This window comes from Lynx rufus, unplaced genomic scaffold (assembly GCF_022079265.1).
Source record: "Lynx rufus isolate CCGP_SWC_20201006 ecotype Redwood Valley unplaced genomic scaffold, mLynRuf1.p SCAF_2, whole genome shotgun sequence".
Classification (NCBI taxonomy): Eukaryota; Metazoa; Chordata; class Mammalia; order Carnivora; family Felidae; genus Lynx; species Lynx rufus.
In genome coordinates, this window is record NW_025814834.1 from 55,281,289 (window position 1) to 55,306,678 (window position 25,390).

General features: G+C 37.6%; 1 protein-coding gene across 1 annotated transcript; it reads right to left on the reverse strand.

Moving 5' to 3' along the window:
• Window positions 1-426: 426 nt before the first annotated feature.
• On the reverse strand, window positions 427-25,176 carry PLEKHA3 (pleckstrin homology domain containing A3). Its single transcript, XM_047085262.1, has 8 exons — window positions 24,812-25,176; window positions 20,444-20,560; window positions 14,152-14,307; window positions 11,869-12,005; window positions 10,183-10,347; window positions 7,004-7,047; window positions 4,914-5,029; window positions 427-1,741 (listed from the first exon to the last, which is right to left on the reverse strand). Exons 1-8 carry the CDS (start codon window positions 24,849-24,851, stop codon window positions 1,614-1,616), a joined length of 903 nt encoding a protein of 300 aa, XP_046941218.1. The 5' UTR covers window positions 24,852-25,176; the 3' UTR covers window positions 427-1,613.
• Window positions 25,177-25,390: the final 214 nt, after the last annotated feature.

Genomic DNA, 25,390 nt, shown 5'->3' on the forward strand with positions numbered 1-25,390 from the left:
AAATTCGACATATGAAGTACAACATACGAATGGAAAAATTCCACTTAATCTAGCCTAATGACCTGTGTGCTACTTAAAGTCACAAATACTTTTAAGCAGCATACAGTTTATCTAAATGCATATTAATGTATTTAGGTTGTGTCCATTTTAAACTTACAATTACAGATTTATTTTAGTGAAGTAAATACCAAATATTAACTGTTTAAAAAAACTTCCCACATAAACCTACAAGAGAAATTTAAAGTGAAACAGGCCACACTATTCCAAGCTCATAGGCAACAAAACTAAAAATATGACTCATTTGTGTATTCACTAGGTGGTCCAAATATACACACAAAATCAAAGCAATGAAGAATACTAATAGCACTTGATAAAGATCAGACAGAATATCAACAATGTAAAAAATACAATGTATTATATGATACGTTTGAATGCAAAAACCATATATTTATTAAACATGTGATTAACTTAAAAACACCAAACCAGTTTGTTTTAAAGTGCTCCTCATCCAAGACCTTGGACAAAACCATCACTCCAAAGTGAATTTTTTTAAAAAAACAGTTTACAAGGCAAACACTGACAATAGGTATGGACAGGCACTACCAAAAAATGCTATTTGTTCTTTAATTAAATAATGCCATTCTCAAGTGATGTAGAGTGGTCACTTTGACAGAATTCCTTTTTTGTATAAATAGTCATAAATAAAAAATGTCTCTAGATAGTCTAAAGAGCTGCAAACATTAATACCTTACAACAGCAGCTTAATGTCTATTTTAGGAAAAAAGCACTAAAATCCTCTTCCATTGAAAGGCGTTTATTTCTCTGGTGTAAGTGAGCAAGGTCACTACAACATTAACCTCTTTTCTAGAACAATGTAAATAACAAATGTATACACATCTTAAATTTGGTAGGTCATAAAAGTCAGGATGCAATCATTTTTTGATGCAACAGAAAAATAAATAAATAAAAGTTAAATACTTTAACCCAACATTTGGTACTGACAAATCAGTAGTGTCAACTTCACATATGAAGGACAGCACAGTCTGGTTTTTAAAAAATCCTCAATGTGTCACGGTATTTGGGCTAAAAATATTTGGAATATTAAATGTCTCCTTTTGCTTAAAAGAATACAATAGAATCACCATCAAGCTGCTATCGTAACTCATTTTTAGCTGGGGTAAAGTGACCATTTGGTCCATGGCACAAGTTACATATATCACACGTCTGTCAAACTGAAACCTTATGTTTATAAGATTTCATGTTTATAAGCTACAATACACCCTGACTAAGCTGTCAGTCCCTCACAGTTTTTTAGAAAAATATCTACATTTGTCCTTATGGATGTCAAAATGTTACACCATCATTTGTTTAAAAAAAAAAAAAAAAGATGCACATTCATACTGTGAAGTTATTAGGAAAATACTCTTGCAAATAAACTATATAAAGATAAAATACACTTCAAAGGTATGTGGGTTGTTTTTTTGTTTGTTTGTTTTACAGTATTCTATAAAGTGCAGAGAAATCCTAAGGGAAAAACTACTCCCTAGAACATAGTTTAATTACAGCAGCTTTTGCATAGCAATACTTAGAGGAAGTTGGACACTTCCATTTCCTCAGGAAGAGAAGGATGAAAGAGGATCTTCCGATTCAGATTTTTTTTTGGCCATAAGTCTGCTTTCCTCAGGAATGGTTGCTGATGCCAAATCTCCATTAAGTGTATTTCTTGAACAGTGAACAGGTCCTATTCAGAGATAAATTAAAAGGTTAAACAGCCTATCAATATAACTCCAGTTCTTTATGAAAAAAACAATTTTAAATTTCCTACTCAGGGACATGAAATTCCTTCAGCTTCCTACTAATTTTTTGGTTGACTGTTGAATAGAGAAAAATCTAACTTTCCCACTATTGGCAGTCATAAGGAGAAGCTTCGGAGTTAACAAAATAATTTATGAAGCTATCTGGAGCAGAGACGGTTTTGTTCACTGCTAGAACCACGGTTGGCATGTAACGGGCAGTCAATAAACATGTGCTGAACTGAATGTAGTCTTTCTTAGCTAACCATTGCTTTTCAGGCCTGATTTGTTTTAATGCTGTCTGTATCCTCCTTGTGTTCTAGGGTTAAAAAAAAAAAAAAAAAAAAAAAAAGACCCAAAAAGGTTACATGCCTAACCCAAGATTACCCAACTGGTAACAGAACTAGGACTAATTCAGGTTTGCTCTTTTTACCACAAGACTTTCTGAGCAGAGCTGACAAGGTATTTCACACTGAAAGGTCCCATATCTCCACTTGGAATGCAGCTGACAGAACTATCATTGCAGTTCCGAATGAATACAGTTAAACACACTGGCATGGCCCTGTTGCAAAACAATTGCACTTTTATATGTACATATTTATTTGAATTTACCATAAACATTTATTACTTCTATAATTTTTAAAAATCCAGTTAATAAATAATAGAAGCAGTTTTATCTCTCAAGGAAAAGAATATCTGGGGATAAAGGCTTCGGACTAAGACCACGCAACTGTAAAACATGTACTTTGTAAAGAAGAACAGTAATTCAGTCTCTGCTCTGTCAACTAACTGAGACACTAAACTTTAGGATAAATAGAAGGAAACCTAAGGATAAAACTTCTGACCTAGGCTACACTTCCCAATTTAAAAAAAGTTCTAGAGAACTGAGACACATGTATGTATATAAATATGTATGCATGTGTGTATGTTTGTGCAGATATGTGACTAATTTTGTTACACTCCTTAGCAGCTAACTAGGGGAATGCTACATGGAATAAGGCATGCATACTCAGAACTTATAAAAATTGTTTTCAAAAATTCAAAACCAGGGGTGCCCAGCTGACTCAGTCGGTTGGGCATGCGACTCTTGATCTCAGGGTCATGAGTTCAAGTCCCACATTGGGCATGCAGCCTACTTAAAAAAAAAAAAAAAAAAAATTAAGGGGCGCCTGGCTGGCTCAGTCTGTTAAGCATCCACCTCGATTTTTGGCTCAGGTCATAATCTCACAATTATGAGACTGAGCCCTGCTTCAGGCTCTGCACTTAGCATGGTGCTTGCTTGGGATTGTCTCTCTCCCTCTCCTTCTGCCCCTCCCCCACAAGCTTGCTCTCTGTCTGTCTCTCATAAATAAATAAACTTAAAAAAAAAATTCAAAATCAGCGTGCTTAAAAAGAGAGCAAAGAGGGGCGCCTGGGTGGCGCAGTCGGTTAAGCGTCCGACTTCAGCCAGGTCACGATCTCGCGCTCCGTGAGTTCGAGCCCCGCGTCGGGCTCTGGGCTGATGGCTCAGAGCCTGGAGCCTGTTTCCGATTCTGTGTCTCCCTCTCTCTCTGTCCCTCCCCCGTTCATGCTCTGTCTCTCTCTGTCCCAAAAATAAATAAACGTTGAAAAAAAAAAAAAATTTAAAAAAAAAAAAAAAAAAAGAGAGCAAAGAAAAATGGCTAGCTTTAAAAAAATTATTTTCACTGTCACAAATGAAAATGATCCCCATAAAGTAAAAAAGAGCTGCATCCAGAGAAAAGTACAAGGCAGCATATAGAGCTCTTTCATGGGCTCTAGATTAAAAGGGTCATGTATACAAGGCAGAAAGAACAAGGTATATCAGAATATACATTACCTGCCCCCAGTAATTTTTCTTCCCACACCTAACCCCTAACCCTCTTCCTCTTATCTCTTTCAAGTTGTACTAAATTGGCCCAGGAAAGTTACTTTCTCCCTTCCCCTTCCCACCCTCACCCATTTTCCTTCCTTCATTTCTTTCACCCATTTCCTCAACTTGAGTTAAAAATGGCAATGAGTGTAGAGTAGTCCTCTATGTCAATAAATAGTTCTGTGAAGAAAATAGACTTAAAAAAAAAAGATGCCATCAACTCCTAAAAATCTGAAAATGGGCAGCAGGCCCTCTCCAACCTCCACCATTTTCGTGAACTCTACATTCTCCTCTAATTAAACCTGTTTAACCTTCTGGTTCAGTGAAACAATTCTATCCTAATCAACGTGAATTAGCTGAGCTCTTCAAGACAACCTAAAGAATCTAAACACCACTTATCACACCATTTCCACAAGGGAAATAAAATCTGTTCCCAACAACAGACTTACAAACTCCTGGAACACAACCTGCCCCCCAAATAGGAACTCTATGTAATTTCCATCACACATGCTTCATGGGCAATAGTAAAGACCCTGAAAAGCAAAAGTATATTAATAGAGCTGTAATAATAAGACTCTATTTGTGTTCACTGGAAATCATGGTCACTACTGTCTAACTAGATATTCTGACACATTTTCAAAGCTTTTTCTTGGAAGAGAAAAATAAATTTTAACCTAAATCATAAAACCTTGCCTAAAGTATTCAATCACAGGATGCTGCTCTTTAAAGAAAAAAGGAGAAAAGGACATAGGAATAAATGCTACCATAATTCACCACCACCACCTGAAAAAATTATTTTCCTTGGCCATTTCAAATTATTTAAGTAATAATACCGATTTTTTTTCCTCTGCACTCAGAACTTGCCTTTATTTTCCCCTAGAATCCCAACCACAATTGATGCTTTGTTCTAAAACGCTTTTTTAATGTAAATATAGTGGGAGTAGAACATTACTAAGAGATTACTAAAATATAGTGGGAAGAAAACAGTTTGATGTTATACATATTAATCTAAGATATGGCATTTACACAGTTACTCAGCACTTCTTAGTTAATAATAAAGGTGTCTGTAGGAGGATATTATGAGCTTCTGTTGATTGTGTGCTATTTGCCTGGCTCTGAATTAAGGAATTAATCCAAAGGGAAAAGACAATGTTCACTGTCAGTGTCCTTCATTGACTACAACACACATAGAGTCCCACCACAATTTGGGGGAATAAGCCAAAGAAAGAGAGAGGGCCCATTTAACTTACTGTCTGGGTCTTCAAGAGGAGTATCATTACAAGAGTCTGTATCTGAGTAGGTTCTTCGGCGTCGCTGGGAGAGTCGGTGAAGTGTAGATATTGGTTCTTTTACAGAGTGGCTATTCCTGCAAATTAAATAAAAAGCATTGCATCATAAGGCCTTAAACAAATGATAACACCCTGAACTTACCTGGAGTTTTACATGACTTATTCAAATGAAAGAGAACTATTTTTATGCCCAAAGTTCTATTTTAGCAACATTTGACTCCTTCAAAGGTCACGCCACAGGCAAGTCAAATCATTCACAATCCAGCCGGTAACCTGAAGAATATGGCCTCTGAGCCGAATTAAATGGAAAGGGGGAACCATGAAGCAACTTCTTTTATAGAGAAGGGTCCACCAAGACATTAGATATACCAGATGGTTAACAAATGTTTGAAAACTAGAAGTTATGACCTACACAAGTGCATGAATCTAGTGTCAATCCATATCATCAAAAACAGCAGAATGAAAGGGGTGGGCAAGTAGGTTAGGAACATGCTAGAGGTCAACTCACTGACAGCAGCAAGAACAAATAAATGTGGCAAATGGAGGCCATAAAAACTATTTTAAAAAACAGTCTAGAAAATCAGAAAAGTAGACAAGTCAATCTAAAATATTTAATATAGAAATAAACCACCACCACTCAACAGCACCTTGGCTATCACTGTATAAAAACCCAACATTACTGTTCTTAATGATAATCTTGATTCATTACGAAAAAAAATTTTTTTAACTCTAATTATACTTTATCTAATTAGGTAGAAAAGATAAAATACAGTTCAGAAAAATTTCTATCATAAAAATGAAAGTTTATAAAAGGAATCAAGCTTCTATTTTTCTGGAAAATTCAGTTAGTGAAACTCTTTATTCCCTGACAGGACTGGATACATATATTCATCACTGGACTCTGTGCACATAATAGTCCAATCACAGATTACATAATCATGGGGGGGGGGCAGTGACAAAACAACAGTAAGGGCTCAGTTAACAGTTATTTTAAGATTTTTGTTTGTTTGTTTTTTGTTTTTTGAGAGAGCATGAGCATGAGGATCAGAGAGGGAGGAAAAGAGAGAATATCCCAAGCAGGCTCTACACTATCAGTGCAGAGCCTGACATGGGTCTTAAACTTATGAGTGTGAGATCATGACCTGAGCAGAAACCAAAAGTCAGATGCTTAACCAACTGGGGCCACCTAGGTGCCGCACTTACTCTTTTTTTTTTTTTTTTTAATTTTTTTTAATGTTTATTTATTTTTGAGAGAGACAGAACGAGAGAGAGAGAGAGAGAATGAGGGAGGGGCAGAGAGAGAGGGAGACACAGAATCTGAAGCAAGCTCCAGGCTCCAAGCTGTCAGCACAGAGACCAATGTGGGGCTGGATCCCACGAACTGCAAGATCATGATGTGATTCAAAGTCGGGACACTTAACTGACTGAGCCACCCAGGTGCCCCGGCAGTTATTCTTAACATAGAGAAATAAAGCTAATGTCACTACAATTTCATCATTTTCCAAAGAACCAAATATGACAACTAGGGTAACTTGAAAGACTATTATCTACTAAGATAATGAACATTTTAATAACCTGGGATATTGGCGAGATCTATCTAGAAGGCAAATGTCTTAATGTGTTCATATGCATATATACTTTAAAATATCAATTGGTTTTTCTCTCTTTTCAGTAAGATCTTTAATTCATAAACAACAGATCAGCATGAATATGTGACTATAAAAAGCTGTAGTAAAGTGAGTCTAAGCTCACCTCAAAACTGGATTTTTTTTACCATCATTTGATATAATTTCAAACATCTAAAAAAGGTACAATAGTCGGCAAGGTGCTTACCTTGCTGGTTAATTCATCCACTCATTTTTATCTTCACTGACTACCTACTAGGACCAGGCCCTAAACTAGTAACTAAGAGATATAATGCTGAGCAAATCAGAACCAAGCTCTGCTCAAAAGAGTTTCCATTCCACACTACTTCACGTTAAAGGCCCAAAGAATTTCCCTAAGTAGGTAAATTTCTGAGAGTACTTGGTTAAAAGAAAAGATTATTTTACCTCTCTGAACTGCAAGAACCAGGGTGGCTGACAGAACGCTTCATCTAGAAATTTAAAATAAAATAAGCATAATTAGTATGCGAAGTAGAATAATACAGCTCTTATTATCATTATCATAATTAACACAAATTTACTCCGAAAAAAAGATGACTAGCCAAGATATTTATTTTTTAGACTCAAGCAACACTATTAGCACAATGTCAAGCTTTGTCCCTAATAACCATTAATTGGAATCTTTCTCAACACCTATCAAAAACATGCTAGATTCTTTTCTCAATACTAAAAACCAAATTTTACATCATATACATAACACATATATCATATATATGTGTGCATATGTGAGTGCATGTATATAAAAATATTTTAAAAATATATAACTAATCCAAAAAAATCATACTATTTAAAGCAGTATCTAGCAAGCCAGAAAGTATTCTAATAAATATCTTCCTCTCTCGTTTTCTTAAAGGCCAGGAAAAGAGGCTGGTAGCAAAGCTTCTCTTTGTAATTCATTATTCAGGTAGCTGTTATATAGATGTTCTAAAGTGTGGTTTTTGTGGAAGATAGCATTAATAATCTGAGTCTTTTAAGAACTCAGAAGAACCCTAAGTCTTAAGTCTCTAAAACATACATTTTAAAAATTAAAAAACCTGAATGAGCAGAGTGTTAATAAATATGACAAATACTAAACACAATTTAAAAGATCCAATGACTCCACCAAAAAAATAGAAAGAGACCACCAATTAAAACAGATTATTTCAATGTTTAGCAAGGTAGCAGAAAAGCACAGTTTATACTACAGGTTGCTTTTATATTTATATGCAGGGGCTCAAGGGTCTTACCAGTCCAAGTCTAAAGCCTGTTATGTAAATAAGTGGCTGCTGTATTTGTAACGTAAGCCAACAATAGCTCTGAGAAATCCCAGCTGAAATGATAACAGATATGACCAACCCATTTTGTAGTCCAGAACATCTAATATGATTGACATTAAGATACAAATGGACATTAACATCTCCTTTAACAGAAGTCACTCCCTTCGGGATTACTAATCCAATGATATCCCCACTACAATTATCACTCAGTCTGGAGTCAAAATGATGATTTTCTGAACTTCCATTATGACCTGAAATAAGACTGAATGCAAATTTATTCTAAGAGGGACACAGTGATATTAGCTACATAAAGTAGTTTAACAATGAGTTTTAATAGTTTTAGAATTCTCAAATCTTTCAGGTTTATTTCCCATTTACTCATATTATTAAAGATATATATATTTTCCCACAAAGACTGACCTTTTTTTCCATCTGTGTCTCCAGAACTAATTCTCATAAGCCACAACTTTTGCTTTATGTATGAAGTAAAATGGCAAAGCAAGGAAAAATAAACAGCCTCTAACCAGTATTTTTTAGATTAACCTATTGGATTTCCTGTAACATTGCTACTGATAAAAAGTTGTGGTTTAAAAGAAACAGTTATCATTGCTTCTTATGCATAAAATACACATATGACCTCTCTGGAATATGGAGCATTTATAACAGAAGGCATTTTCCTCAGAAATTCAGTACAAAAACAGGCAGTTTTGAGGTGGCTTTATTGCACTTGATTCTATAAGGTCAAACATAGTAGTATTTGTAGTGAAGTCTGTATTTGACACCTTATATATCAACTTCAGGAACACAGTGTTATATATACACCCACCTCAAAAGACCTTTTCTTGTTATTCAACCATACAGGTTATCTCACAGTTCATAACGTATCTACAGTTGTGTTATAAGGCAATATTGCCAAAATGTTCTACTGAACACCACAGTCTTGTGAGCTGTTATTTAAAAATACACAGGAAGGGTTCACTTGTCAAATAAATTTCAGAAACAATGCACACCACCTCTCCTTCTCAGAGATTCATAATACACATTATCATAAAAGAGATTCTAAGATGTCCAATGACAGACCCAATTCATTTAGAACTTCCCAAACTAATCTGCCCATAAAACTCATTTTCACAGTATACCTGTCTCAGAGGACATTATTAGCCCATCATACATTGATTAGAAAACGATGATCTAGGGGCGCCTGGGTGGCTCAGTCGGTTGAGCATCCGACTTCGGCTCAGGTCATGATCTAACAGCTCATGAGTTCAAGCCCCGCATTGGTCTCTATGCTGAAAGCCCAGAGCCTGGAGCCTGCTTTGGATTCTGTGCCTCCCTCTCTCTCTGCCCCGAACCCACTCACATTCTTTCTCTGTCTCTCTCAAAAATAAATAAACATAAAAAAAAAAAAGAAAAAAAAAAAGAAAATGATGATCTAAATAAACGTAGGTAATAATCTTTACTAAATCTCATATAACTAAATTGGCTGGCGTAATTAAGAGAACCTTGGAATGAGTTGTACCCAATTCCTTCTTCTAACAAATATGCCTTCAGGTAATTGCTAAAGTAGTAGCCAAGTGGCATTGTTCCTTCTATAAAAGCGCTCCCGAAAACACTTGGATGAAAGAAATGTAAAGTCTCATCAGACTCTGTCTCACCTATGAGTTCCCTACAGCTTGCCTGGGCAAGTTTATTAACTTGGAAAGGACAAGGAGTTCACCACCCCTGGCAAAGGGTAATCGTTCAGAGCGATCACAAGGAAAGAAACTGACATGAAGCACCTGCATTACACAGATCAGCTCCTTTGCAATGACCTGCTGATGGAGAAGACCTTTTATTTTATAGATGAAGAAAATGAGGTCCAGAGAAATTAAGTAACTTGCCTACTCAGAGGGCTCAAGTCCCAATATGGACTATAAAATACTATTTTCCCCGTAACATGTTCTTTCAAACCCCTGTCAAACTCCTTTAAAGATCTCCTTAATTTTATTCCTTTGTGAATAAAACATCACCCCATTGTGATGTTTTTACCGAGTAGAGCACTGTCCCCAACCTTTTCTGTGTCACAACACCCACAGAGCATTATGATATATTTCTGGCACTCTGGGGTAAATGGCACAGTCCCTCCAAGGGAAGAGGACAGGACCTTGGCACATGCTGAGCCCACAGAGCTAAGAGGCTCCAATACAGAATATTCTATCTGTTGACCATTTCCCTCCCACTGCTAGTTTCCATCCTTAAAAACAAAAACAAAAACAAAAACAAAAACAAAAACAAAAATGCAACATCACTGGAAGAAAAACAAGTTCCAACCATTTGAACAGGAGAAGGCGACACAGGGGAAACCAAGGGATCCGGATGGGACAGCTGAAACATCTCAGGTTTAAACTTGGCATTCGCTATCTTCACACATTCCTCAAGCGTTGTGATGAATGTATTACATGTGGCACTAAGCAGAGAAGAGGCTTCATTCATGTTCTGAAAAATTACACACTGAGTTGAACAGATTCAACCACAATTATATGGAATCATGCAGCACATTATAATCACGTAACTAAACATTACCTACAACAGACACCTTACTAGGTTACGTGCAAATCTATTTAAAATATACTACCTTAGAAAATTAAAGCAATATATGAATAAGAAATGTCTATCAGGCAAACAGTGTATGAAATTAGATTCCATGAAAAAATAAATTTTGCATTTAAACCAAATATCATATTGAAAAACTATATCCAAAAATTTACCTTAGATAAACCTAACCTAAACCGTAATTTTCTAAGTATCAAAATTCTGAAGGTGGTCACAGCAGAACACCCTGAGCGTTACTAAGTGGCAAGCACAATTCATATCTACTCCAAACCCATTCTCCTACTTCTTCCATGGTAGAATAAAAACTCCATTTTTTTTTTTTTTTTTTTTTTTTTAATGACAGCAATGTGTCCTGACCCTGGGGGATGAATACAGACTGGTGGAACCCACTCATGGCTATTCCATGACCCTCTGTCAAATATTGAGATTACTTAATTTCCACTGACCCAGACAAAAAAAGATGAGAAGTCTGTTAAGGAGTTTCTGGGACTTTTGTTCCCAGATAAAAGCCCAGGACAGCAAGTTAAGAAAGTCTCTTTCCACCCTGGTTACCCCACTGCCTCCTGCCTCTGTATGACCTTGGCCTTGCACATAAGGGGGCAAATCCAACACACCAAGAATGGCAGAGTGGAAGGCTGGAGCAAGACCAGGTCCTTGATATTGTCACTGAGCCGCTGGAGCAAATGTGAGGGCACCCACCTCCAGAGAGCTTGTGGTGAAACAGTGAGTGCCCTGAGGGTCTAATGTACCTACAACTAAATATGACCTCACATAAGATTGTTCCCCACCAGGAGAAGGCCACAGAAGTAGGAAAATTTCTTGTCCCGTTTCTCCTAAGTTAGGTAAAAGGTGACTGGGAACCATGCTGGCTTTTCACCCAGAGAACAGTAGGGACCGCTGGTCCTCCTTTATCAGAAAGTGTGAACCTATTTCATAGCCAGGTCCCACAAATTCGAAATTTGATTACTGCATTACTGTTCTGAGAAGGACTTTTTTAAAAAGTTATTTGACAAAGCTAAGTTATCAACTCTGAGTCATAGAAACTGGGACCTCATCACAGAAAGAAAGAGAAGAGCGGCTGTCCAATGATTCATACAACTAGCCCAGAGAACAAAGCCTGGAATGCTTCTTCCCCACCCCAACCTCCAAATTATCAGATTGGCTGATTCCCTTGATTAAATAAGCCTTGATTCCCTGGGGCAGTGTGCTGCTTCCTGCTTTACTCTGGTTGCACAGATACAATCTAGAAGATCCTAGAGATTTCCAGAGTCTGGAGTAGGGATTGCCCAGAAGAGCTAAAAATAGCTCATTTTGAAAATGCTTCTCTGCCACCTTATGAGAAGAACCTCACCCACCAGTGTATTACAAAGCATAATCAGACATGAAGGGATCATCTTTGTATACCTCTACACTGGGAGATGAATGATTCTCATCATGGTGAACAAATTCTTGGATAGTATGAACTTGCTGCATTAGGAGGTCACAGTAGAGACGAAGTTCAGACATTTTGGTTTTCAGAGATTCACTGGTTTCACTTATCTCTGAAAGGAATATATATAAACACTCAGTCAGATTGTTTTCATATTCTTTCAGCAATAAAACAAAATGGAATCATTTAAAAGTAATGCAATAGATAATAAATACCTATATGAATAGATACAAATACCTATAGCTTAAGAGGTGTGGGCCCTTGGAAACAGATATAAGGATATTGAGGAAATATGCTCTCTTCAAATAATTGGGGAAAAAATGGAAGTCATATGTCTGACATGAAGCTTAGGTAGATTAATTTCCAGATGCAAGATGATGACCACTGGATGTTTTATACAGGACATTTCCATTCCATTGTTCATTCTTCATTTGAAAAGTGCTTTATATTTCTTCTTTTGTGAATTGTCTTTTCTGTCCTTTACATATTTTTCCAATTTTGATGTTCAGTTTTTCTCTTAATAATATATAAATTAATAATCTGTAAAAGTTCTTACACACTAAAGATAGCAATCTTTCCCCTGTCCTATATACTGCAAGTATGTTTCCAGTTCTATCTGCTCTTTCAGCTTTCTTTATTGTACCTTTTAACGCAGAGAAGTTTTTAATTTTTATGTCATTAAAACTATTGTATTAAACATCTGCTTTCTTCTGTTCCTTTCATAACTTCATTTTCACATTATATTGTTTTCATAATTGTCTTATTAAGAGCTTACTTTCTTTTATTTAATACGTCCAGACACACTAAACATCCAGCCATACAATTCATTCTAAACTAGAAATATAAACAGCAGAAGTAAAGAAAAATACACGTAGCAGATCCTGGCGTTTTTCCATATTCCCTGAGCCACTAGTCAGTGGCTAGTGATACTAGCCACTAAGCAACTCTGGCCACAGTGGACCAAACAAGCTCTATCTGCTTATTTGACCTAACCTAAATTAGGTTCTACTCAAATTTAAGTCCATTCCCTCTTTTCTTTCAATTATAGTGCAAAATATGTAATGAAATTTACTGTTTGAGCCATTTTTAAGTGTATAGTTCAGTGACATTAAGTATATTCACACTGTCCTACAATCACCACACCATCATCCATCTCCAGAACTCTGTCATCTTCCCCACACCCTAGCCCCTTCAACCATTATTCTACTTTCTGTCTCTGTGACTCTGACTACTCTAGGTATGCTAGTAAGTACAATCATACAGTATTTGTCCTTTTGTGACTGGCTTATTTCACTTATCTTTTAAGATTCACCCACATTGTAGCATGTGTCTCAATTCCCTTCCTTTTAAAGTCTGAATAATATTCCATTGTATGTATAATACTACATTTTGTTCACCTATTTCTTTGTCTATGTCCATTTGGGTTGTTTTTATCTTTTGGCTATTATGAATTTCCATTCCTTCTTATCCTACCTGTAGCCATACTCTATGCATGATGTTCTTTCATATGTTTTTCAAGGATTATAAATTCAATTCTGGACCTTCATTTTTCAATACCCATAATTCAGTCATTGTCACTAATCTAAATAACTTCTATCATTTTTTAATTATAAAAAGTAATATACACTCAATGAAAACTTTCAGAAAATCAAAAAATATATATAGAAAAGAAAAATCAAAACAACCGCAAACTCACTGCCAAGACATAAATTATTTTATTATTTTTGCACTGCATCTGCATACGGTTGAATTAATACCATAAATTATTTACTTTGCTTTTGATTTCTGTTTAATCCTTTGGAGTTGGCAATATATGAACATGGTAAAGTCAAAGGTACCAAAGGGTATATACAGTAAAAAGTGAGTCTCCTTCTCACAAATTACCTTTCCAAAGGTAACAACTTGACTGATTTCATAGATCTTTCCTGAGCTGGCCAATGAATGGATATGTAATTTTGAATCCTGCTTTTCTACAATTATCATTTAACACTGGGCATTTTCTCACATTATTAAAATTCCTTGTAAACATTTTACTGGCTACATAGCAGCTTATTCCAGCCTAGAGGTAACTGAACCATTCCCCTAAATTTAAATTTTTGCATTGTTTACAAGTTTTTTTACTATGATGAATGTCATGCACGTAAATCTTCATCTACATTTCTGATATTTCTTGAGGCTAGATTCCTAAAAGTAGACAAGACAATTAACATTTATGTTTAAGAAAATATTCTCACCACCAAAGAAAAATTTATAGTTACCTTTTTCTTTTTTAGTCCTAGTATCAGTCAAACAAGCTTTGGAGCTCCCCAGAGCAACCAGCCACCTCTGTCTTTCAGCTGCATTCACTGCCTTCATGTAGAAATGCTGCTCTCCTGGAATGATTAATTCCATTCTTGTGTTGTCTGCTGAATGGACTATGATGATAAGCACAGGAGAAATACAGTCATGAACTTAAGTAATTTGGGGAGAATCAAACAATCACTCTTACACAGTATTAGATGTTACAGACACCTACAACAAGAAACTGAGATTCAAGATGCAGGCATTGACTTTCCCTAAAGGGCTATCTAGTGGCACCCTCAAAACCACCTTCTCACATCTACTCATGCTGGCAGAGGTGCTAAAGTGGTGATGGCAAGAGGAAGAGAAAACAGCAATGAAAACTAACAACTCCCTCTCTTGGGGCTGCCTATACTACTTTAAATACACATGCACTGTCACACTTACCACACATTTTTTTACTGATTTCTCTGAAAACAGACTCTACGTCTTAGTATCCTCCAAGCCTAGGATAGTGCCTAGCATACAGAAGCAGCACAATAAATAAATGAATAAATGGTACCTATGGCCATCTTCCATTAGAACAGCAGCCCTCAACTAAGGGGCACATCACAATCACCTAGAAAGTGTGAGTATTTTGGAGACCTTCTCCTCTTTCCCACCCCCCTCCTCCTCCTCCTCCTCTCCTAAACCACCCCCCACCTTGATACTCTGACAAAAGAGAACTAACCAAGAATTATACTGAGCCAATCCTCAATCGTTGTTGTAAGAATAAATTTGTGTTACACTGTCCTTAATCAAGAAGTATTCACTCAGCTCAGAGAAGTGCTGGTAGAGGGGGAAGACACAAGGGGAGAAAGAAACGAGTCTTTGCTCTAACAGAGCTGACAATTTAACCAAGGAAACAAACTGACACAACAAAAATAATCAAAACACCTAAATGATGAACTCTTTGGTACAGTGACTTCATGTGTAATTAAGATGGGAGAAAGGTGAGAGGAGATGGGAAATAAGGCTTCATGAAGAAGGATTTGACAATAGTAGGATTTAGTTAAGAGAAAAACTGCATTAAAAAAGGCCTAGATGAGGAAATAAACATAATATGTACTGAGGGTATCAGGAGTAAATAAAGCCTTGTGTTATATTACATGGTAATAATATTCACAAATGGACAAGCTGAGTTGAGCCAAATTATCAGGGGCTCTGCAAGTCTGGCAGAAGCCCTAATTTATATGATTAATTACCAAAAATATTGACCAGATGTACTATGGCAAATAAGTGCCACAAAAGCTTTGCTAGCTTATTATTCTATTTAGAAAGGCCATTCTTAGAGGTAGATAGTGAAATATACAAACATGCAACAATCAATGATGGGTGCAAAGATTTCCAAGCCAGGATAAAATTACTGAAATCCCAAGGCCCCAAGAGTGACACTTTTTTTGCTGCTTGTTAATACTAGTGAAAGTATCAATAACTACCTTAAAAGAAAACAAAGCTCTAATTGCCAATGATGCTGCTACAAATGAAAATGAGATGACTCCTTTTTAAACATACCAAGATTGATGTATTAACCAAGAGTGTCCCCTACAAAGTAGTCACCTAAGACAACAAACTTAAGAACAAGACTCCCCAAACATCAAGTTCTCAAGATAAAATGGACAAGAACTCTATATGCAAAACTGTAAAAAATTATTGAAATTAAAAACCTAATTAAATATACAAATACACCATGTTAGTAGATCAGAAGACTCAACACTGTCAAGAATACTCTTCTTCCCAAATTGATGTATAGATTCAATATAATTCCAATCATAATTCCAGCAGACAGTTGTGGAAATTTACAAGCAGATTCTAAAATGTGTTAAGGAAATGCAAAGAGCCAATAATGGCCAAGACAATCCTGAAAAAAAACAAAGTTAGAAGACTTAGACCATCAAATACTAAGAAGTATAAAGCTAAAGAAATTAAGACAGTGTGATAATGGCACAAGGATAGAGAAATAGTCCCATGAAACAAAAGACAGTCCAGAAAAGGACCCAATGTACATGGTCATTTGCTTTGTGACAAAGATGTTCCTACAGTGCAGTAGGTGAAAGGTTAATATTTTCAATAATTGATACTCAGTCAACTGAATATCCCTATGAGAAAAAAATGAATCTTAACCCCTGCTGATACCATATATAAAAATAAATTTTAAGTCAATCACAGACCTAATACAGACTTAAATATAAAACGTAAAACAATAAGCCTTCAAGAAGAAAAAAGATTTCCTAAGCGGGACATAAAAAGTTCTAATTAAAAATATTGAAAAACTGGACTTTATTGAAATTAATAACTTCTGCTTATCAAAAGATACCTTTAACAGAAAGAAAATGCAACCTACAAAGTGGAAGAAGATACAATACAAAGACTCATTTGGACTAACTACATAAATATACACATATATATATATACATATATATATACACATATATATATATACATATATATATACACATATATATATATACATATATATATACACATATATATATACATATATATATACACATATATATATATTTGGAAAATATATATGTATCTCTAGTCTTTGGCCTAATTTCTAAATTGGGCTGTCATCTTTCATGTCGTGGGAAGTCCAAACATGTGTGTGTGTGTGCATATATATATATATATACATACATATATACATATATTTGGAAAATATATATATACATATATTTGGAATATATATATAGTGTACATATATATATGTACACACACACACACACACACACATTTGGACTTCCCACAAACAACATGAAAGATGACAGCCCAATTTAGAAATTAGGCCAAAGACTAGAAAGGACACTTCAAAAGAAGAGGACATTCAAATGGCTAATTAATACCTGAAAAACTATTCATCATTAGTTATTGAAGAAATACAAGTTAAAACCACCATCAGATACCAACATATACACTAAAAATATTCACAATTTTAAAACTGATAATGCAAGTTTTGGCAAGGATGCAAAGCAACTGGAACACTCATATTCTGCTAGTTCAAGAATAAACTGATACAACCACTTTGGTAAACAGTTTGGCATTACCTGTGACAAAGATTCTCTTCTTGATCAAACTTCAGTCAGGCTCCTCTGAGCCCTCTGCTTGACTATGCCCGACCCTGGGCTTCCTTCTCTGTCCTTGTAGAGTCCAATCTTAGTAAGAACTCTGCTAAGTCAGAGTTAGCCAGAATCCTCCACCTTCAATATATGATTACCCTCAATATCCAAAAAAATTCCTCTAGCCCCAACATCCCCCAGGTAATATCTGGCCTGCCTTCAGCAAGAATCTGTTTACCCAGAATGCCTCCTAATCCCTCATGTTTCCTCTTAGTAATTTTCCATCCACCAATCCCCCCACTCTACTGCTTGGCTGCAAATTCCCACTTTTCTTTATCATATCTGGAGTTGAGCCCAATCTCTCTCCCCTACTACAAAGCCCAATGCAGTAGTCCCTATACCTATCATAAGAGACTTGAATAGTCAGCCTTATTAGCAAGTGTCAAGAATAATTTTCTCCTTAATTCTGTTAAAGCTAAAAGTATGAGTATCAATGCCTCAGCAATTCCATTCCACTTCCAGATATATACTGAATAGAAATGCATATGTATGTTCAGCAAAAGAGATATAATAAGAATATTTATGGCAGCTTTGCTTACTCATTATAATCCCAAATAGAAAAAAACAAAAACAAAAAAACAAAAAAAAAATACACATCAATACTAGACTGAATAGGCAAGTTGTGGGATATTTATATCATCAGAAATACTACAGATCAGTAAGAATGATTGAACTACTATTACACAGAACAACATGGATGAATTTCACAATGTTGAGTGAAAGGAGCCAACACAAAAGAAAATACTGATTTATTCCATCTATAAAAATTCAAAAGTAGGCAATATTTATCTATGGTGATAAAAGTCAAATTAATGGTTACTTTTTAAAGGGATTAATGGCTGAGGAAACATGACAATATCCCTGTATCCGAAAGGCTGACAACATTCTAATTCTTAATCTGGTTGATAGTGACACAAGTGTCTGTACTTTGTAAACATTCTTCAAACTGAATATTTAAGATTTGCTCCCTTTTCTGTATTTTATTCTTGAATAGAATGATTACTTCAAACAAACAACAACAGTAAAAATGCTGCCACATCTTGAAACATTTTACAAGTGCCTTAGGATTCTGCCACTAACAGTCTTTTAAATATCCTCAAGGGTGGCAAATCTTTGAACTGTGTAGTTTGATTTCTGACTCTCACCAAATATCATTTGGAATCAAATCTGGGGAATAAAATGAGATAAAACCATCAATTTTTAAAAAAATAAAAACTCATACTTTGTGCTTTTCTTGTGTGATTTATAAACTGGTTTATAAGGCAATTCTAAAATAGGAGTTCTAAAGAGTTATGGGGGATGATGGTGCAATTAAAAATAAATATATAAAACTGAGTACCTGGAAAGCCAATACTTAATTGGTATACATTTCAGTACTTTTGTCTAAAATAAACAACAAAACTATGCCCCACATATTTCAGGGACGATGCAATAACAATACATTAGGCTGAAGTGTTTCTGTATCTTAGATAGCCATGACTTCCTTCCATTAGAACAGTACTAATTCTCAGCTAAAGAGGGCATGTTACAATCACATGGCAGCTATGTGCATTTTGGAGAAAGCTCCCTGGATGACACTTATCTACCCCAAGTTATAAATCACTGCTGTGGAAAGAACCCTAAACGAATGTGAAGAATTAGATGTGCAGCAAAGAAAAATTCTATTTTGTCTCCATAGCTAAATCGTACTAAGAACTACCACAAAACTACACCAAACTAGCAATCTGGCCCTGGAAAATATAAGATAATGCACTAGCTGCTGCTTTGCTTTAATCTAAATAAGAAAATGCACAGAGCATTAAGATTACTCTCAAGTGTTTGACAGCTGTGACCAAGTGCTCACCATGTCAAAGGAAGTACCCATCATGAAGGACAAGTATTCAAGATATAGAGGAGAAATGAAAAAGGCCTGTAGGTGCTTGATATTGGCTCCTCTAGTGCTTTAGTTTTTCCTTCAATTCTCTGAAGAACTTAGTACTTTTCATTATCATTTTGTCTGATCTCCCCTGCCTGCCTCTACCCCACACAACCCAACCACATATACAAATGAATCAATGGTCCATGAAACCTTCTTTCATGAAAATTACAGCATGACCTATTGCTTTAGTTCTTCTCTTTTGAAAGAAAAGGAAAACATCTCTATCACCCAGAAGAGCTGATCTCCGATTCAGAACCAGAGTTTTATGCCTTTGACTTCATGTTTTAGCAAAACTGACTCATTTAGCAAAACCCTGCAGAGCCTGCCTGATCATCTTTTGTTGGAGAAGAAGAAGCTGGAGGCACTGTAAGAATGTCCTGAAGGAAAGGGACAGAGCAGCAAGGAAGTGAAAGCAAGGAACAGAAAGCTGCTGGGACTGCTCGTCTCTCCAGAAGGACATCATATGGGCACCAGGCCAGGGATAAGACTGTTTTGTCTGCCGCTAGATGTACTCATGACCCAGTATGGAATACACTGCAGGTGCATGACCTGTCCAGATGCCAAATACTATGTTGTATGTGCTCACTGTTATCAGACAAACTGCAAAAAATAAAAGAGGCTCGAGCCAGGGGACCGGTGCTTCGGCTCCTGGAGAGTCTTAGCCCCTTGCTTCCAATTCTCGTCACCGCACCTTTAGGCCCCATCTCTCTACAATCTTCAACTTTTTTTTTTTTCTCAAATAAGCTCCATGCCCAACGTGGGGCTTGAACTCATGATCCTGAGATCAGGAGTCTCATGTTCTACTGACTGAGCCAGCCAGGCCCGCACCTCATCACCTTTAAAGCTCAGCTTCCTATCTTTACAATACCTTATTTTATAATGAGTATAAAAGAGAACACTTGTGGGCTCCATAAGGACGCTGAAGTAGCAACCACAAAAATTGTTTTTCAGGTCCAAATTAGAAAACTAACCCTAAGATTTTGAGTTTCAATAGAAGGAGGGAAAAAAAAAAAAAAAAAACAAACAACTGTGCTTAACAATGTTAAGTGCCACTCTTAATTGCTAAGGAAATAAACAGCATTAGAAGATCCCTACCTGACTAGAAATGCTTTTTTTCCTCTTTTTGGATTGTAGTGAAGAATGCTTTCCTTACCTAACTTCAAATTTCTCTAATTCCATGCACTCACTTACCTTTAATTTCACAAACTGCCATCTTTATACTTCCTTTGCTCCCTTTGCAAACATCATCTTGTGAATCATAGTAGGACAGGATTCCATTATCTAAAACAAACCAACGTGGCTGCCAACCTGCAAAGATTATAAATAACAGATTAGTAAGAAATTACTTTAATCACAGAGAAAAGTATGATTTCAAAATTTGCCATCCATGTTTTCTTGGCTCTAAGGTGACATTCTGACAATGAAATTTCTAATGGCCAAGCCTTGCCGAAATTGTTCTTGCATCAATCCCACTTTGTTGGGAAAGATTTCTGGAGAAATCTATAGATCAGCATAAATATAAGGGATAATACCTTTAATCTGGTTCACAACCTTCTCATTAACAACCCATGAGACTCATGCTCAATAATAACCTATACTGGATGCAACATGACTGCCCTTTTCTTGAAGGGAACAGAGTTGGGTTTTGATGTAATGTTAAAAGACATGGATTCTAGCCCCCACTTTATTCTAACTCTTTAGTTAGATAAGCTGAAACCAATCTTTTCACTTTAATAAATATAAAAAATTTCCAGTCTCAAAAATGAGTGGATTGAAAAAGGTGACCTCTCAGGTGCCACTCAGCCCTCTAATTCTGCAGTGCAACTTTCCCATCTCTTACAAGTTGCCTCGGCAAATTCCCTTGCACAAGTGGGTGCTGAATGAAGTGTAGTCTCTTCCACAGAAGATGCATACTATAGTGAGAGCCTGCATTCCCCCTAATACCTCTCTCCTTGTACTGCTGTTGCCCAACTCAGGCCGAAATGCTAGAAACTGCAATCATTCGTTTCATTTGTGTTTATTCAGTGACTAGATTACACAACTATCATAGACTTGGCTCTCAGGCAAAGATGAGGATGAGGTTGATGGCTTTCCTCAGAGTTCAACTGCCACCCTTGCAAGCCAAACTCAGTGTTCCCTAAAATTTATCAAGCATGCTACTGATTTACAACAGTTCACTGATTAGTAACACAGTGACCATGACCAGGGTGCCTCACTGAAGGCAGTGTGACTGTCCTTGTTCTTTCTGTAACTATTAAATCATAATTCAGTCTGGTCACATTAGATGTAGCCCACTATCTGCTTAATCAATTCGGTTTTTCAAGGGCCAAATAGTGCCAGAACAGTGGCAGATGGGAGAATCATTCTTACACGCTGATAAGACCCAGGACTTATCTCCTCAAAGGCTTTTCCTGTAATACTTTCGAAATGACAGCACGGAGTCATCATAAAAAGGTTAAATTTCACAATAGGGAATGTCATAATACAGTTCAGAAAGACGGATACCCAAAATAATTAAAACAAGTTTTAAATACTTGGAAAATTCTTATTATGAAACACTATAGCCCCTAATGAGGCCTAGCAAATTAAAAGGTAAGTTCTTTTGGTACATGAACTTTATCTTGTTTGTCATTGCATTCCCAGCACCTAGAATGGTGCCTGGCACATAACAGGTGCTAAAACAAAATGTATTTCTCAAGTGATTAAATACCAGAAAAGTGAGATATTGCATGTTATCCATGACAGTAAAGATATGCAATATATCCACGAGAGTATTTTGTATATCAGCATGCATAGAAATGATGAAAACATTATCTTTCCAAACACTAATTCACCTTGGCAAACAAATTACAAGCAGGGTGGTAAAAGTACACTCCACGCCACCCGAGGTCCTATGTGCCTATAAGACAAATTGGGATTCTGTAAGCCTGTATTATTGTGATTCAGTATCTCTTTAAAACAAATAATGAGCAAAATGACTTATTTAGAATTTGTAGCAACTTAGGGGTGCCTGGGTGGCTCAGTCTGTCTGGTAAGCCTCCAACTTTGGCTCAGGTCATAATCTCTCAGTATGTGAGTTCCAGCTCCGTGTCAGGCTCTGGGCTGACAGTTTGGAGCCTGGAGCCTGCTTCGGATTCTGTGTCCCCTTCTCTCTCTGCCCCTACCCCACTTGCACTCTCTCTCTCTCTCAAAAATAAATAAGCATTGGGGCGCCTGGGTGGCTCAGTCGGTTAAGCGTCCGACTTCGGCTCAGGTCATGATCTCACGGTTCGTGAGTTCAAGCCCCGCGTCGGGCTCTGTGCTGACAGCTCGGAGCCTGGAGCCTGTTTAGGATTCTGTGTCTCCCTCTCTGTCTCTGACCCTCCCCCGTTCATGCTCTGTCTCTCTCTGTCTCAAAAATAAATAAACGTTAAAAAAAAATTTTTTTAAATAAATAAATAAATAAGCATTAAAAAAATTTTTTTAAACAATTTGTAGCAACTTGAAAGGTGACCATGATTAAATAGATTAAAATAATTAAGAAAGTTACCTCTACACATATTTTTGAAGAAATATTTAATTAAAACAATCTCTAACTGATTCACAGATTTATATAACAGAGGGCTATATCTGTGAAAAAGAGTCATAGGCATTCTTTAAAAAAAAACCAAAACACTTTCTTTTTATCTCAAACTACCAAATGTTACTGAAATCCTTGTTCTCTACAAAGGATTCTCAAAGAACACTGTCATGAAACTGAAAGGTTCCTTCAAGATCATCCAGTACAAACAGCTGCTCATTCTTCTGACCTAAGATGAACGAAAATTAATAATCAGGATGCCACTGAGTCAAATTTAAATTTGAATTCTTCCAAACAAAAGATTTCATTGCAGCAAGCTCCTACAACACATACTAGCAGTTTACTTAAACGCTCTGCAAAGACTAAAAGCGTTAAGCGCACAAGTGGCTACAGTGCTCAGTGCCAGAGGAGATAAGAAAGATGGCCACCAAGACCACAGTATGCTCCAGGAATAAATTATGACTCATCTCAGTAATCACCAATTGCTCTATTGCAGGCATAAGTGGTTCCTCCCAAGACACTGTGGACACTATGCGTATGAATGTGTGCCATGAGATGATCGTTTGCATATCAAAGCATAGAAACTACTGTCTTTAAAGTTAATACCATATCTCAACTAAACAGCATAACTGCTCTCACAACTGCCCAAACGAAATGCTTAAGAAAAAATATTTACCTCGTTTTTAAATGTTTCCTGCTAAAATATATCATTTATAGAAACAAACTGTTTGACATTTTAATGTGAGCAAAATAAAGCACGCATGGATACAAGTGTTAAAGCATTTGCTGCTATAAATTGGGCTTTAGCATTCCAATTAATCAAAAAAAAAAAAAAAGGAGGGAAGGAAGGGGCAACTATAGCTCAATGCTTATGCCTTAAAGAGTTTATGTGCAGATTTTGCACAAGGTCAGGTGGACACAAGTTGAGTGTACTATGCAGTTACAAAGTACAAGTGACCAACTTTGAGCAGAGTAAATAAATGGGTAGCAAATCAAGATTTTCCTATTACACTGGAACAAGAAATGATTGTTATTTAATCTTATTTTAAACTCATTTCCTTTCGTCTAATGTGGTGAAATCATAGAATTCTGATGTTGGAAGACCCCTTCAGGATAAACTAACTGCTCATCCTGGCCTTCCCAGACTGAGATCTTGAGAGAGTAAGTGACTTGTCTTTACTGTTGGATGATGGCAGAGATGGGACTGCAACTCAGAATTAAGTCTCTTTTAATAAGCCAGGCTGTTGGTGTCATGGAAAAAGACCCTTCCCTGCTGGCCTCTCATTTCTACAGAAACACAAAGCTCTTCAGAGTCTTTCCTTTCAACCCACTTCATGGGTGATGCTGACCTGCCTTTTCCACTTCTGTGTGTTGCACTGTCTTCCACTATTTCTCACACACTTACCTGAATTCCAAAATATAAAGATATCTCATTGCCAACCACCTTCTAAGAGAATGGTATCTGGGGACGATTTCCCAGAAAACCATGCTTTCTATGCTGAACTACTCAACAAGAGAACTTTTAAAGTAAACCGTGTTGCTAAGGAAATTAAAAAGAAATACAAAAAAGATTTCTTAAAATTAAATCTCGATCTTACAAGGTCCATTCTATTCCTATACCCTGACAACTCAGTTATTAGCAAAATGCCGAATTAAGTGTGAATAAGGATGGAGACAGCACCACGGGCAGAGTAACTGGGAATTGTCCCGGAAGCTACAGGAGGAAACAAGTATTATTACAGGGGCAAAGAAGTGGTCAAGCGCACTTCCCACCCTCAAAGGTGCGCAGTCTCGAACCGTCCCCTACAGACGCCAGATCTAACACGGGACTCAGCTAGGGATTAGCCTCGGAAGCAGAAGGGGCCGGTTCCCTGCGAGGGTCACCGCAGGCCAGGCAGAGGGAGGGGCCCCTGAACGGTCTTTTCCGCAGCCTTCCCACCTAAACCCGCCCAAGCACCCGGCCTCTCCCGGCCGCCCTCGGAGCACGCGAGCCCTCTGACCTGTGAGATAGTTGGTCCACTTGTACAGAACCCCCTCCATGCTTCAGAGCCCGGCGCCGCGCATCCTCCTGGCCGGGCGCCGGCCGCGGTGCTGGGGTAGGCGCGGAGCTTGGGCAGCCCCTCCCGGCCCGCCCGGGCCCTCCCCGGGCAACCCCGCCGGCACCGAGCCGCCCTCAGCCTGCGCGCGCCGCCGGGACGTGGCGGCCCTTAGAGGCCGGGACGGCGGCCGCCGCGTGGAGCTCGAGGGCCGCGAGGCGCGGGCTCAGACATCCCCGGGCGAGCCGCGGCGGCGGCGGCGGCAAGATCACGACCGCAACCGGCCTCCCGCTCGCGCTTCCACCACACGGCTGTTCCCTCCCGCGCCCCGGCGCTCCCTCCTCCTCGCCCGCCTTCCTTCCCCCCGGGCTCCCCGTTTGTTTTCATTGACCCCGACGTCGCTTTCACTTCCTGGATGAAAGGGGCCGGCTCGTCCCAAGAAACCCCTCCCCGGCGGCGGGGCTGGAAGAGCGGGCGCGGCCTGCAGCCCAGCCGCGGTGCCGGAGGCTGCGCGAGGGGGCCGGCGGGCGCGGCGCACCCTTG